At 41.6% G+C, this 14,325-nt stretch overlaps 2 protein-coding genes across 4 annotated transcripts in view; one reads left to right on the plus strand and one right to left on the minus strand.

Annotated features, from left to right (window-relative positions):
- The window catches only part of MCPH1 (microcephalin 1), a 108,779-nt gene that overhangs the window by 21,859 nt on the left and 72,595 nt on the right, over positions 1–14,325 (minus strand). The gene's annotated exons all lie outside the window — the stretch shown is intronic.
- ANGPT2 (angiopoietin 2) overlaps positions 11,321–14,325 on the plus strand; it is a 40,321-nt gene continuing 37,316 nt past the window's right edge. The window contains exon 1 of one of the 3 annotated variants that reach the window (XM_015859296.2): positions 11,321–11,759. In XM_015859296.2, coding sequence (XP_015714782.1) covers positions 11,481–11,759 — 279 coding nt within the window. In that variant the 5' untranslated portion in view covers positions 11,321–11,480. The remainder of the gene's footprint in view (positions 11,760–14,325) is intronic. The other 2 variants (XM_015859295.2, XM_015859297.2) reach the window with 2 other exon arrangements.

Below are 14,325 nucleotides of genomic sequence, written 5' to 3' on the forward strand. Positions count from 1 at the left end.
TTTAACTAATCCAGTGAGTGTTTGGTGAGAAATCTGTATCTTTAAAAAAAAAAATTCACACAAATGGTTGAGGATTCACACATTCTGGCTTACTTTTAACATACACTTCTGTTTCAAATAAACATAGTTCCTGGCCACCGTTCATGTCATTAACAGCTTTGAAAGCCTTGGGCCATCCTCTGTCTACAGACACTGGGTATCTGCAAATTACAGTAATGGAGACCAGAACCATATTCTGCCTACTTCAGCAGCTCCTGATCACAGTGCACACTACACACCTCAGCAAAAGCTTCTGACTGATACTAGAAAGGTCTTCTAAATTGGAAGCTCACAATTTGCCCTTGAAGCATCAACTTTTTCGCAGCCCTCTGGCTCTCTGTTTATTGAAACCTCTGTCTCACAAGTATACGCTATTCCTGATAACTGGATGCACAATAAACCGCAATTGTGCAGCAGCAAACTTAGATAAGATGTGGGTGAGTGCGGTTTTTCTCCATTGTACTGCAGGACTGGTGAGGTAAATGCATGAATATGAGGGAGCCTGCTCCAAACAGAATAAAGCAGATGTTTAAAAGTCAGAAAAGAAGCTTTTTAGTTAGTTTTTAAGTTAATTAAAAGCTATCAGCAGTCTGATCCTAACTTTATAGATTGTTATGTTGATAAGCTCTATGCAGTACATTTTTTACATCATTTACTGCAAGCACTTAAAAAAGCCCCTTTTGTGAAATGTGAAAATGAAAGTAGCAATAAAGCAATACATAGCTGAGAATGTAAATTTCTATTAGCCAAGCAGCTACTGTTGTGGGCCAAAACAATCTATGTGACACAGACTGACTCTTACAATTTCAGTAACAGGTTTATCTACATTCTTCTAAATTTCCTCACTACAATTAATAATTCCACTATTGCAATGAAATTTAAAACCACTGTGATTTCCAATATTAAACCCACTGCTGGCAATAGCACAGTAATTGTGCTTATCAGTTTGCAGGCACTAATATTACCTTGTGGCCGATGGTTTTAATTTCGCAACTCTGAGAAAATGCAAGAATTATTTCAAATATATTAATTACACTTTCGTCATCTGGTGAGGGATAGTTTTTTTCTGTAAGTACTTTTCACATAGAGGTCCAACATAAATATTTTTCTTTCTTTCAGGAAAGTGATGGGGTTTAGTGAGAAAAATTAGAGATGAAAAAGCTTATTAGGTCACCTAATTCTTATTGCTGCCAGCACAGGATTTTCCTTCACATATTTCAGTGTTTTGCCCATCTATATTAAATTACTCACACAACGGGGATTCCGCTGCTTCTCACGAGAGGCTTCTCTACAGACTAATAGATCTTTGCCTCTGAAAATATTTATTTGTACTCGGTATGAAATTAAAATAAAGTGTAAGCCATAACTCCCAACTTTTTCCCTGCCTACTGTAGTCCTGCCTGGAATAATGCACAGTTAGCTGAAAACTCTGTTCTTTGCTAGCCGTCCTTCAGTGTTGCAAGGGAGTTCCAGGTACTGTTTAAACATTGCAGTTGACATTTACCAAAGGTATGATGATCTTAACCTTGAAAAATGTGAAGGAATGATCCTTTCAGGGTGAATAATGTAGCTAGAATCATAGGATCATAGAAAAATAAAGGTTGGTAAGACCGCCAAGATTATCTAGTTCAGCTGTAAACCCAACACCACCATGCACACCAACCACATCCCTCAGTGCCGCATCTACACATTTCTTGAACCCCTCCAGGGATGGTGACTCCAGCACCTCCCTGGGCAGTATGTTCCAATTCAAAGTGAAATTCTTGGAGGTCTGGTTTTTAATAAGTTCATAGTCCAAGTGAATCCACTCTGAATGAAATGAGAATTAACACAAAAAAGTTGGGAGATAATAGTCAGATAGCTGTAAGAAAATGTTGAGCCAATGGGGACACATCTCAAGACTGAAGCAACCAGCACTTCTTCAAGACGTGAAAGTGGAAATTTTAGCAAAATACAAGAAATTGGGTGATGTAAAACTCATTTCTCACCACTTTGTAGAAAAATGGTTTGCAAAAGCAAACTCTCTTGTCTTTCCCACACAATCTGCAGCAATGAGGTTTTTATAACAAGCATGAGGCCAGCTCTTGAAATAACTAGTGAACTGCATGTCATTTGTTCCAGCTAACCTCAGGTGCTTCCATCTGAGCTTGTTACTCAGAAGTCGCCTTGCAATCAGAAGAGAGAAATCCCTCTGACTGCAAGGAAGCCTTGGGTGATCTAATGTTTATATATAATCAAAGAATCCCACCTTGACATCTTACTCAACAACATAATCTTCAGTGATAGAAACAGAAAATATCCTAAGGTGACTGATATATGATATATTCTAATTGTCATGCCATCATCTAGTAATTATTTTAAATGTAATGTAAATACTTCTATTCTTAGAAATGATACTTGAGTAGGGAACAGGCAAAGGAAGGCAGAAATCAGCAGAACAACATCAGCTAATTATTAATTAGATGGATCAGATTTAAAGCTATTTATATTTAAGAAAATGCTATTCACTAGCTATTGCTATTGATATCGTCCCCCATGATACAGCTGAAGTATTAACAACCACTAATATTACCCTAAAGATGAAGGCTTGCTGGTCATTTAAAGCATAATTTGATCACAAATTCTACTGAAGACCTTGACTTAAGAACCAAGTGAGAATATAAAGCTACAAGCAAGACATTACACGTCCATGTTTAACCTGAGGTTAGGAAGTGAATGTTGAATGAATTGACAATACCTGCAAACATATGTTGGAGTTTGGCTGTAGTTTGCCTGAGTGGGGACTCACATTCAGACAGTACAGCCATCACTAGTGACTGCCACCGGATTTCATTTACATGTATTTCTAGCGGGACAAAATAAAGATTTTTCAGAGTTCTGAATTTTCTCTGTGTAGTGAAACTACTCAATAATAACCTGGATTTAGATAAAGAGAAGTAAAAGAACTTCCTAATTAGTTTATATTGTGATAAAATAAAATACTCAAAAGAGATTTGATCTTCTGTACACATTCCACTTGAAATGAAGGATTAGCTTTCCACCACATGATTTATTTGCAAAGATAAAGTGCAGACTGTTACCCAGCCAGTAAGGTACGTCTGTTAATACCAGCAGGAGGAGTTTCACTAGGTGGCCATATGGACGCAAGCTGCCCAATCTCAAAGGGGACCTACTTTTGGTATCAGTGTGCAGTAATCTTTCTTCAGTCCCATCACAAGTTCTGGTGCCTCAGTAACTGGGCAAAAATAAAAAAATCATAGAATTACCCAGGTTGGAAAATACCTTGAGGATGATCAAGTCCAACTGCAGCCTAACCATAGTACCCCAAGTCTAAAAACCCTCCGCTAAATCATATCTCTGAGCACCACATCCAAATGGTTTTTAAACACATCCAGGGATGGCGATTCAACCACCTCCCTGGGGAGCCTATTCCAGTGTTTAACTACCCTTTCTGTAAAGAAGTGTTTCCTAATATCCAACCTAAACTTGCCCTGGCGCAACTTGAGGCCATTTCCCCTTGTCCTGTCACTTGTCATCAGTGAGAAGAGACCAGCCCCACTCTCACTGTAAGCACCTTAAAAAATAAATAAAACAAATCAATAGTTTGCTTAGAGTTCCTGCCTCCCTCTGCACAGCAGAGAGATGGATGATAAAAAGAACACCCAGTCTGTGCTGTAGAATCAGCAAGAGGCAGTGCACTGCTTATGAGAACTACCACTGGACTATGTTAATTAGCACTGAAAAAAGCAAAGATTTATCTTAATGGAGTGTAAAAATAGTTTTCAGTTCCTCTACCCTCTTCACTCTACATATATAGTTCAACAAATATGAATATATGAAAATATGCTGCAAATATTTTCTTGCACTCTCCATAAAAAGGTTAGCATATGTACTGCATTTTTTTCTTGAGGGAAACAGATGTCAGGAACTAGGTACCTTGCTGTTGCCATAAATGTCCTCTCTGTCTGTGAAAGCTTTGTTTATTCCTCTTATACAGTTTCTCACTTCCTTTTCATTCTCTCTTTGACATCAGTTTATCTTTGAGTTCAGAATCTTAACTTGAACGTGCTTTCTGGAAGCATGACATGCTGTTATTATCAATGGAGTGCGCTGCTAGAAGAGGTGGGAACCTTGTGCTAACCTGAAGGATTCATTACAGGGTATTAAAGTTTAAGGACTGGGGGTATTTGGAAGGCCAGATTATCATTAGCTGTGTGGACGCTTTTAGAGTGCATTCCTTTAAACAAACTGCATATACATTTTTCTTTGAGATGTCGGTGAGGCAGATTTCTCATTTTCCAAAAGCACTTCTGGATTCTTTCAGAGCTTTTTCACATCAGCATTATCTAACACTTGTGTAGCACAACAGAAGTGAAAGCCTTACATAAGGATTTTAGCATTAAATGGTCCAAATAGAAAAAACTGTAAACTGGTCTTCAAAGGAGCACATAGACGACATCTGAGCAAAGGGGTTGAGAGCACCTCTGTTCATCTTTTCATGTATAATTTAATAATGAAGAGCAAATACTGCTGCAGAAGCTGTTACTGATTTTAAAGGGCTCACTAGAAGCACTTTCTACACTTTGGCATGCAAGTTGTTTCATTCGGTTTCAAATGGATGGCAACCTGTTTAAACAAGTGCTGTATTATACTTTCCCCAGCACCGGGGAAAGACAAGGTACAGCATTTACAGCTGCCAGAGACATTCAGCAGCTCAATTGTGAGATCCTTAACATTAGCGCTAACTCCACGTTCATTTTGTACTCATGATATTCGACTCCAAGATGTAATTACACTTGTTACCAGCTACAATTTGCTGTCACCATATAACTCTGAAGAGAATGAACAAAGCCTTTAGGGTTCTCTAGCCAAACAACATGAAAATGTTAAGGAGGAAGGACGTATAGCAACTATTTGTCATAATCATGGGACTCACTTCCTACTCCTCTATGTGGGTGATTCATCTCTTAGATTAAAATAACAGTCATTATTAAAAAATGCTCACAGTATGAAGAACTACCATCTGTGCTATGAATAGGAACTTCCGTAGAGTGCTGTGAAAATCTTCTTCGATATCTGCACAGATTGAGTGCGCACAGATCACAGTTGAGCAGATATTTGTATGTTCTACTTCAGATGTTTCTAGAGATTTTGGATTGATTAAGAAAATCAGGATGAAACGAATTAAAATGAAAAACTAAGAAGCATTTTGCAGTTGAGAAAGTTTTATAATGCGGAAACAATAAGGACAGGAATTAAAGAAACAACATACTTCAGTATTATTGCTGTTGCTCAAGAGGTGATACCACAAAGTTCCAATCTAACACCAAACATATTATAGGTGTGGTGGCATCTGCAGCATCCTAAGCACTGATGTACACATAGGTGTAAATTTAATGATATAATTTCTTTTAATGTTAATGTGAGAGGTAGATTGTGTGTTTTCACAGTGGAAATTTCCAGTAGTTTCTGTACATAGAACAATATTTCTGATTAGCAATTTTTGATCTCGAGCGTGTTTCTCACATATATGTGGTCAAAAAGTTCTGAGCAGTTGTTACATAACAAAAGCAGAATATCAAAATAAAGATTCAGGTGGAAAATACGGTCATGTTAAATATCAGATTATCTGAGAAAAGACTTTGCAGGTATAACCAAGGCAGTCCAAGGAAGTTGCTCTAGTGCCTGCAAAGTAAGCAATGAAGCTGATCTATTGTGTCAAAGAGATGCTGCATTTAGAGATTCCAAAAATGAAAACAAATCTGGGGCAAGTAAATAAGTCCACTTGTGTGAAGCTCTGACAGTTGTCTAAAAACTATTATGAAAATAATATTTAGTGCAATTCACTAAAAGAAGCAAAACTAATATAATAAGCTTTGTAAGCAGCTGTATTTCAAATACTGTTGAGAAGCCAGACATAATATGTTATAAAATTCAGTGATGATGAAGGTCAGCATAAGAATTTTAGAGACACTACTGAAAGCATAGCATCAAAAAATGGAGAATAAAATACCAAGTAAGAAAGGGATAACAAGATAACTTGCAGATCAGATTGTGGATTTAAAGAAAGGATGTTGGCAGCATCTGCTGCAAAAAGGAACACGTGGCTTGCAAACAAGCATTTCCAAGGGAAAAACCAAAGTCTGCTTTTGGCCACTTAATGCTTCAACTAGTGATGTGTCATCTAGGAAAAATACTGTGTTCTGAAATGATGGATTGGATGTTGCAAGGCAAGATGGGAACAAGCAGACTGATTCACTGAGACAGGGTGATAACTGAAACTTTCAGTGGTAAGACTATTGACCTCCTGTCCCTTCAGTAAAAGTGCAATGTGAGAATTAGTGCATAAATGAACTCCCTTTATGAGGATGGGCACTCAGAGGAGAAGCGAAGAAACACTGGAAACAGAACATAGAGATGACTGTGAGTTCACAAGATGTTACAAGGGAGGGTGGGTATGAATAGAAATAAGCAGCAGCTGCAGAAGTGAGTGGAAGCCTGAGATTTTGTTAAAGATGTAATGAGAGAGCTGTGCAGAAGTTTTATGGAACAGAAGGGAAAATAGGGGAGAGGAGGAAAGATTGGTAAGATATGGCCATTAATTTTAGAAGCACTAAAGAACTGAATTATGGGTCTTGATGAAAGCAATTTGTTTTGGCTTCATGGAAAACATAATAATCTGGCACTTCTCTCTTTCAAAGAGTTTAAGATCTCAAAACAGATAAGATTTTTAGCAGACTAAAATTCTACTAGGGTTCAAGATCCTGTTCCCTGCTTTTTAAGTTACGAGTTCAAAAGTCTTATCCTTGTTGACATTTGTTCCTGAGAAATATGTTAGAATACTCCCAGCGAAAGAAAATATTGTGAAGCCAGCAAATGGAACTACCATAAACTAACATGAAAGTACCAGGAACCAAAGGTGAGGATTTAATCTTAAGTGTCAGAATGTGAGGAATGTAAAGAACAGGAATATATTTAGATACTTTATTGATTTATTCCAAGATGCAGAAAAAGTTTCACCTCAGACCTGATTTTGCAGGTCCACTTTCACACAACATAGTTTTTGGTTCCTTCTGTAGACAAAGCATCCCTATAAGAATGTGACACCAAAAACTACTTGTTCTTGTTGCTGTGCCTTTATTTTGCCCTTATTTTGTTACTATTTTTCCCTTGTTAAAACATGAAAATTGCTGAAACGAGAACTTGCTTATCTACTAAATCAACACTTCAAATGTTTTAGGTGGCAAAGTCTGCAGATAGAGCCTAACACAAACATTTTATGATATTTCCTCAGAAAAATCTAATACTTCCCTTCCTATCGGAGGTCTCACAAGATCTCTGCATTTGCCTGTCAAACAGAAGCTGCGCAGCTTTAAGTAAATGATAATTGGAAAGATAATGTTGGTGGTATCCAGGCATCTCTCTCCAAGCAACTCAGTTGTGTGCTGTATGGAATCAAACCAGGATTGGCTGAGTAAGGGAATTTGCTGTTTCCCAGGAAAGGAAATTGCCTAAAGCACATCTGGAGAAACGCTCTACATGTTTAGTTTTGACAAAATATACATTTCAGCTCTTCTTATAAGGTGAGTTCTGAAGAGCGAGTATCGTCTTTCTAAAAAGGGAAAGCTCTAATTTGTACTTTAAATATACTGAGCACTTATTTGCTATTTTATGTCAAATATTATATACACTCAGCTATAACACAAGCAGGAAATCCCAGACTAAGCATCAGTATTTCATTTTGTAGGGTGAATGTATGACGAATGCGAACACTCCACTCCATACATTCAGTACAGATAAAGATGAGAACAATGAACATAAAAATACTGGGCAGCAGCAACTGGCCCAAATTATAAATTTCTGCTGAATCTCATGCTGGCATACGAAAGATTCCATGCCAATTTATCTACTACATTCCTTCCTACTCCAGTGTGGCTGAGAATGAACTGTGACACCTCATAACTGGAAGGAGTCAGATCTCTGTCATTCAGCTTTTCTGGAACAAGCCCTTCCTTTGCAGAATACTTGTTGTTATGCCTCTGAGGCTCAGTAGAAAAGCTGCATTCAGGCATCTTCCTTCCTCCTCCCCAGTTTTCAAGGACAAAAATGTATTTAACTGGCCTTACTTTTCACACCAGATTTCCAAATTTAGCTGTTACTACTTTCTTTCCCCCTGAACTCTGCCTGGCTTCCATTCCCCAGGGAGACAGAGAAGACCACTTCCTCCTCCACAGCTGGGAAAGCTGCTCCCGAGGGGACGGAAAGGGTGAAGGATCACAAATGCTCCAAAAGATGCCCCAAATGCAGCACGCTCCCGTAGCGATGAGTTAAAGGGATGTATATTTATCCCGTTGGCAAGGTGAATGCTCACTAACGTTCCTGGGTGGTGGGAAAAAATTCTTCATTAGAGTAATACGAGTCCATCAGACCCGGATGGGGAAATAGCAAAACTCTCCCACTCCGCTCAGTTACTGCCACCGTGTCCAGGAATTACCAAGGAAAGGTCAGGGAAATGTGACCAGGGTGACTCCCAGGGTGCTCCTCAAGATGTGGATGAGAAGCACAAAGAACTTGTGGTTCCTGCTCTGCTGATACAGGTCTGCCACCCAGCATTTGTTGCCTCCTGCTCAAGGATACCTGTGCTTTCCATACCTTTTCCCTGAGATGCAAAGAGCTGACGCAACAATTGGCCACACATTCATTCATTTCAAACAACAACAGCAACAAAAAACAACTGCAAAAGGAGAACTGATTTCTCCTCCCAGTATTCATACAACCACAGTTCTCCCTAGTGGAGGTCTGAGATACAGCAGTGTGGCCAGGCAGCCTCCAAACTCCACTTTGTTCCCTGAAGTGGTGCCACTCTGGGGCCTCCCAGGGTCATGTATTGGTTTTCCTAAAGGAAAATAGGCCACACATCAAACCTTCAGAGTCTCTCCAGTCTCTCCTCAAAAATCCAGCAAACCTGAGACACAGGATCAGGCTGGTGATGTGACCTGCCAGTGTGACATATGGGTGATAAGCTCAATAGAGATCCCAGAAGTGCTGATGTAATCAAGCCTCACATGGAAATCCTGTCTCACAGTTTCTCAGTGTCCCTTAAATCTCATCTTCTATGTGTGTACAGTCCCTTGAGTGGAAGATTAATAATTAAAAAGAAATCATCTAACAGACTATACTGGTCAGCCTCATTTTTTCCTTTCCTATCTCATGAAGGGACTAAAAAACCCATGCAGAACAAATAAAACCATCTTCCAGTTCCTCTCATCAAGAAGATGCTTTCAGGGCTGCGGCATGTTGGTTTTCAGCACTGCTCTGCTGAAATATGGGGATATGGGAGTCCCATATTGTTTTGAGAGGAACAGAAGATGGGGAACAGATAATTTAAGGACAGTTGTATACAAGTCAACAGGAAACTCTCTTTTACCTTTGGAACAAGCAGACAAACAGAAAGCTTTCAAATAAAAAAAAAAAAAAGAATTTGGATATCTGGTTAGATATCTAGAAATCCTTCACAGAATCGATGGTATAAATTTAATCCATGTGGCATAATAGCAGGTTTCTCAGTTACATTGCAACAATCTGCTATGCACATGGCATTAAACACCCTTTCAAAACGTTCCGTGTACTGCAAAGAAAACAAAATATATCTGTACTGTGCAGAAAGGTTCCAAAACTTCTGTAGCAATGCAGGTAGCTGTCACATTAATTTATTTTGCTATCACCACAGAAACTTCAGTGGAAGGCAAGTACATCATTTTTGTGCCAAACTCCACAAATATGTATATTTTGTACAAAATGTGCTTGACTGTATCTCGAACTATGAACATCTTCCTCCATGTGCTCAGCCAGGAAGGATGAAGGGTGGCAGATGAGCACTGAGCAGGTCACAGTCCTGCCAGAACTCCAACCTTCCTGGGTGTCACCAGAATGGAATTCCAGAGGCTGCCCTTTCCAGAAGTAACAATGTGTTATGTAAAGAAATCCCAACCGCTTTCGATAAGGGAAGCAAATGCAGTTAGCTGTTACAGCTCTTTTTGTCAACTCCTGAACACAGTTTTCATGACAGAAAGAGTAAAAACTACATTAATGTGCTGTGTTAGACATGGCAAGTTGTGTAAGATGGCCTGTCCCAAGAGACAGTGGTGAGACACACTGGGATCTTCTGTCTATCATTGAAGCTTTGGTGTCTGGTTGGACTAGCATGGCATTTGGTTACACAAGTTGGACAAGCAAGGCATTCCCCTTATTTTAACTGTGAGAAAACTTCAGCTCATAATGCCCAGCTGAGCAGAGCAGCCGGGTGGTTTCTCTCCAGGAATCACTGCTCTGTAGTGTTGGTTTCTAGAACCCAACAACAGGGAAAGGAAACTTCTCTGACATTTCAGTGCACCCAGCTCTTTGCCAGGGGCTGGTGAGATAGTGTTGTGCTTTTGTGGGGTCATTTCTCGTTGCAGAGATCATGGGAGTGTGAAGGAGGGTGAAGCTCCTTTTTACAATCCTTTTGTACATCCAAGCATCCACTTCCTCTCTGAGATGTCCCCCCCTCACCTTTTCCAGGTGTCTCTCACTTGGGAGGGCAGGAATGGCCCCTCACCACAGGCAGTGCCTTGGTGCTGGTGGCTGTGTGAGGCTGGATCTGCAGCTCAGATTGATGTTATCACTATCAGACACTATCACTATCACTATCAGCCAATTCATATCGATAACAAACAACAAGAAGGATGAGTTTAAAAACGTTTAGCTCCTGAAAGTCACTCACAGAAATGACTACTCGTGTCAGAGATCCTCTAACACACAGAGTCTGCGTTGGGCTGAAAACTTCTAATTCACCCCCTCTTGTTTCCTGTGCAAGGACGTGCCCCCGCTTGCTGCCGCATGCTCCGGACAGTGCCGAACTCTGCAGTAACCCCGTGCCTTAAGCACAAGCTAAATCACGTATTCCTTCGGCAAGTTAATAATAACAACCCCCCAAGCTCCCTCCAGAAGCACAAACGGGCGCCCGAGCCGTTTCCCATCACCGTGACCGCGCTGAGGATCGCTCCCCGCTCGGAGCAGCGCCCGGTGAGCTGCAGCGGGGCCGCCCGTGCCCAGGAAGCCCCTTGTAGCCGCCGGGGTCCCGCTCCCCACGGGGCTCTCTCCGCCGTCCCGCGCCAGCGCGTCCTCCCGGAGGCGAGGGACCCCCCCGCGGAGGGAGGGAGGGAGGGGCGGCCCCTCCGCATGTCTGCCTTCCCCTACCAACTTATCATATAAGGAACGGGGGGAGCCGAACACCGGCGGCAGCTCGGGACGCGGCGGAGCGGGAGGAGGCTTTCAGGAGGTGGTGGGAAGGCGGCGGAGCTCGGGCCGGCTGTCCCTGGGCACCGGGCGGGCCGCCCGCAGCGCATGGCCGCGGGGCGCTGAGCTCCGAGCTCCGGGCCGGGACCTCCGCGGGCAGGAAGATGCGGCTGAGCGTCTACTTCACGTGGGGCTGCAGCATCGTCCTCGCCGCGGGATACAACGCCTTCGGGAAGGGCGCGGAGCCGGCGGGCAAGAAGCAGTACCAGGTCCAGCACGGGCCGTGCAGCTACACCTTCCTGCTGCCCGAGGCCGACAGCTGCCGGCCGCCCTACGTGCCCAACGCCGTGCAGCGCGACGCGCCGCTTGACTACGACGACTCCGTGCAGAGGCTGCAGCTGCTGGAGAACATCATGGAGAACAACACCCAGTGGCTCTTGAAGGTGGGATAACGTTTCTGTCCTGTGAACCGGGCTTGCGGTATCTCCCTAGATATGTCATGATGGGCTTCATCCCTTCTAACAACCCTAATATCATACAACACGTGCTCTGTGCTAGGTTTCTGACCTGCTTTTCTAGCCATGAGATGTCTCAAGTCTGGGTAGTTAACTTTCCATCCCAGCAAGGAGCAGGGTTTGCTGTTACATTTGTGCCACTTGGACAACCCGTAATGGCACGGGCAGGCAGCGAGTGTGTCTGAGAGCTCTGACATGAGAGCAGCAGCTCAGAGTGTATCATTAACTGGCATGGGCTGTTCTATCTCTGTTTAAACAATACAGAACGTGCCGTTATCTGAGGTGTGATAAAAAAAATAAACTGAAACGGGACCTCAGAATTTGTAGGCAGAAAAGAGAGTGGGGAAAGCTACAGGGATAAGTGTAGCTCCATGTGAGGAATGCCAGGAGGGCTTGCCGTGAGGTTAGTCTGCTGAAGTGATGGGATTGCAAGAAAGTTCACTGGCGGATATCCTTCACATCCTGTAACATTTCCACTCAGACGTAGAAATATTCAAGGAAAAACACACTCGGCTCAAGGTGTTTCAGATGCCACATAGCTTCCTTTAGTGCCACTCCACTGGAACTAAAGGATTTATTGCCCCAATGGCAACATTTGTAAAGTTATACCTGAAACAGCTGGAAAACGTTATACTGCATCCATTCTTAATGTGACTGGAGAATAAACCTGGCCACCGTGCCACATGTTTACAGGAACTCGATTCTAGATGTGACAGCTCAGTGTATCTCGCTGCCACCTGGAAGAGAGTGACTGTACAGTTTAATTGCATCATAAATGTGCAATCCTATGCTTATGCCCATCTGCCAAGCAGTAAATACGCTGAGGACTTAACTGAGAAGTAGATGCAGTGACTGCGGAATGATGCCCTACGGGTTTATTTCTTAAAGAAATGTTGCAAATGGACTTACCTTGCTACTTATTAATTTACAGCACTCGCTATTGTAATGTTAGACCGACATTACCAGATGTGCAGTGCAGGATGAAAACCACACAAAGTAACACAGCCTCATCTCCCCAGCTGGTAAGCAGCTTCCCAGCACAAACAGCAAAATCACACACGGCGCTCCTCTGCTAAGTGCCACTTAAGTAGGAAAACAGCATCATAAGTGACATCAGGTAAACAGAAAGCAGCCAGCAAATCCCAGCATCCTTATTTAGTCAAAACTGCACTTTTCCTGTCACCCTCTGGGAAGTCAGCTACAAGAGGAATAGGATAAAATAGGATAAGTGCCTCCAACCAACTCTTTAGGGGAGCAAAAGGCAGATTCTGTTTTACAAGGCAGAGAAGTGTTTCTTTCAGTTGAGCACAGATTTCCAAGTAAGATGCTGTAGAACAGACTGGTTTTATTTTTTTTCTAGCTCTTCCACAGCTAAACATCCTGTAAAATCAGCACTGTTTGCCTTTTTCACTATTTTAACACCTGCTCTCTATGTCATCTGTTTTGTTCACAAAGAGGTTCCAACAAAAGTTGCCTTTCCTCAGATTTGCTTTGCTGGTGACACCTGGTCTGCCAAGTGAGGATGAAAAGCAAACAATAACCTTTAAAGTTGCTTACTGAGTTCACTTGATGTCTTAGTGCTTTTATTTTTTAAGACCACCAATACTCATTCCTAGGTTCCTATTTCAAGTTACCAAAATATAACACCAGATTATTCAAGGCTTGTAAAGAAAAATATGTATTCACATAGTGTAATATAAGATTAATTTTAAAATAAGCTGATATTAATGCCTTAGCAATTGTACAAAAGCCGCTCTAGATTTTGCTTTGGAAAAATAGTTTTGCTCACTGAAGAGGCAGCATCGCCTGTTTTCTTTTGAAGTTGAGTAAGAAAAATATATGCCACGCTTTTAGTGCGGATTAACTTTTAAAAGCTCTTCCTGAAGTCCTGCACATCTCAAAACATTTTTACACTCCTCCCTCCCCCGTCCTGCCTTTAATCCATCAACTAAAGGAAACATTATGTTTCTGAATGAACAGTAGGCTGTATGAATGGAACAGCATGGGAAGTGTGTGCTTTATCTGGTTAATGGACAAACACAATGGGAAGAAAATTTGTTATGTAGGGCCAGGTTCTTTCCTGCTCTCGTCCTGCACACAGAGCAGAAGACTTTGTTCTACCGTTGCTACCCATTAAATTGTCTGCTGCTTCATGAAAACCCTTCTTTTTTTTTCCTCCTGTCTATATTGCTTTAATGCCTTATGCTACCACATTGCATTCCATACATATAAGTGGAATGTCTTTTCAAAAGTAGATTATGCTTAAGGGTTCAGATGACATACTAGGACAAACCACTATTCCCCCTAATCCAGTGTTTAGCAGTAATCCAGTAAGCAATGCTGTAGAGCAAAGGGCAAAACCCTAGATCAATTGTGCAATAACATACCTGAAATGAACTTTCTTCCCAGACCTTCCCTACTTTGGGATCAATTTATGTACTATAAGAGTAAGATTTTCAGTTTTTGGGGGTAGGAGTTTGAGATACAGATACAG

This window comes from Coturnix japonica, chromosome 3, assembly GCF_001577835.2.
Source record: "Coturnix japonica isolate 7356 chromosome 3, Coturnix japonica 2.1, whole genome shotgun sequence".
NCBI classification, from domain to species: domain Eukaryota; kingdom Metazoa; phylum Chordata; class Aves; order Galliformes; family Phasianidae; genus Coturnix; species Coturnix japonica.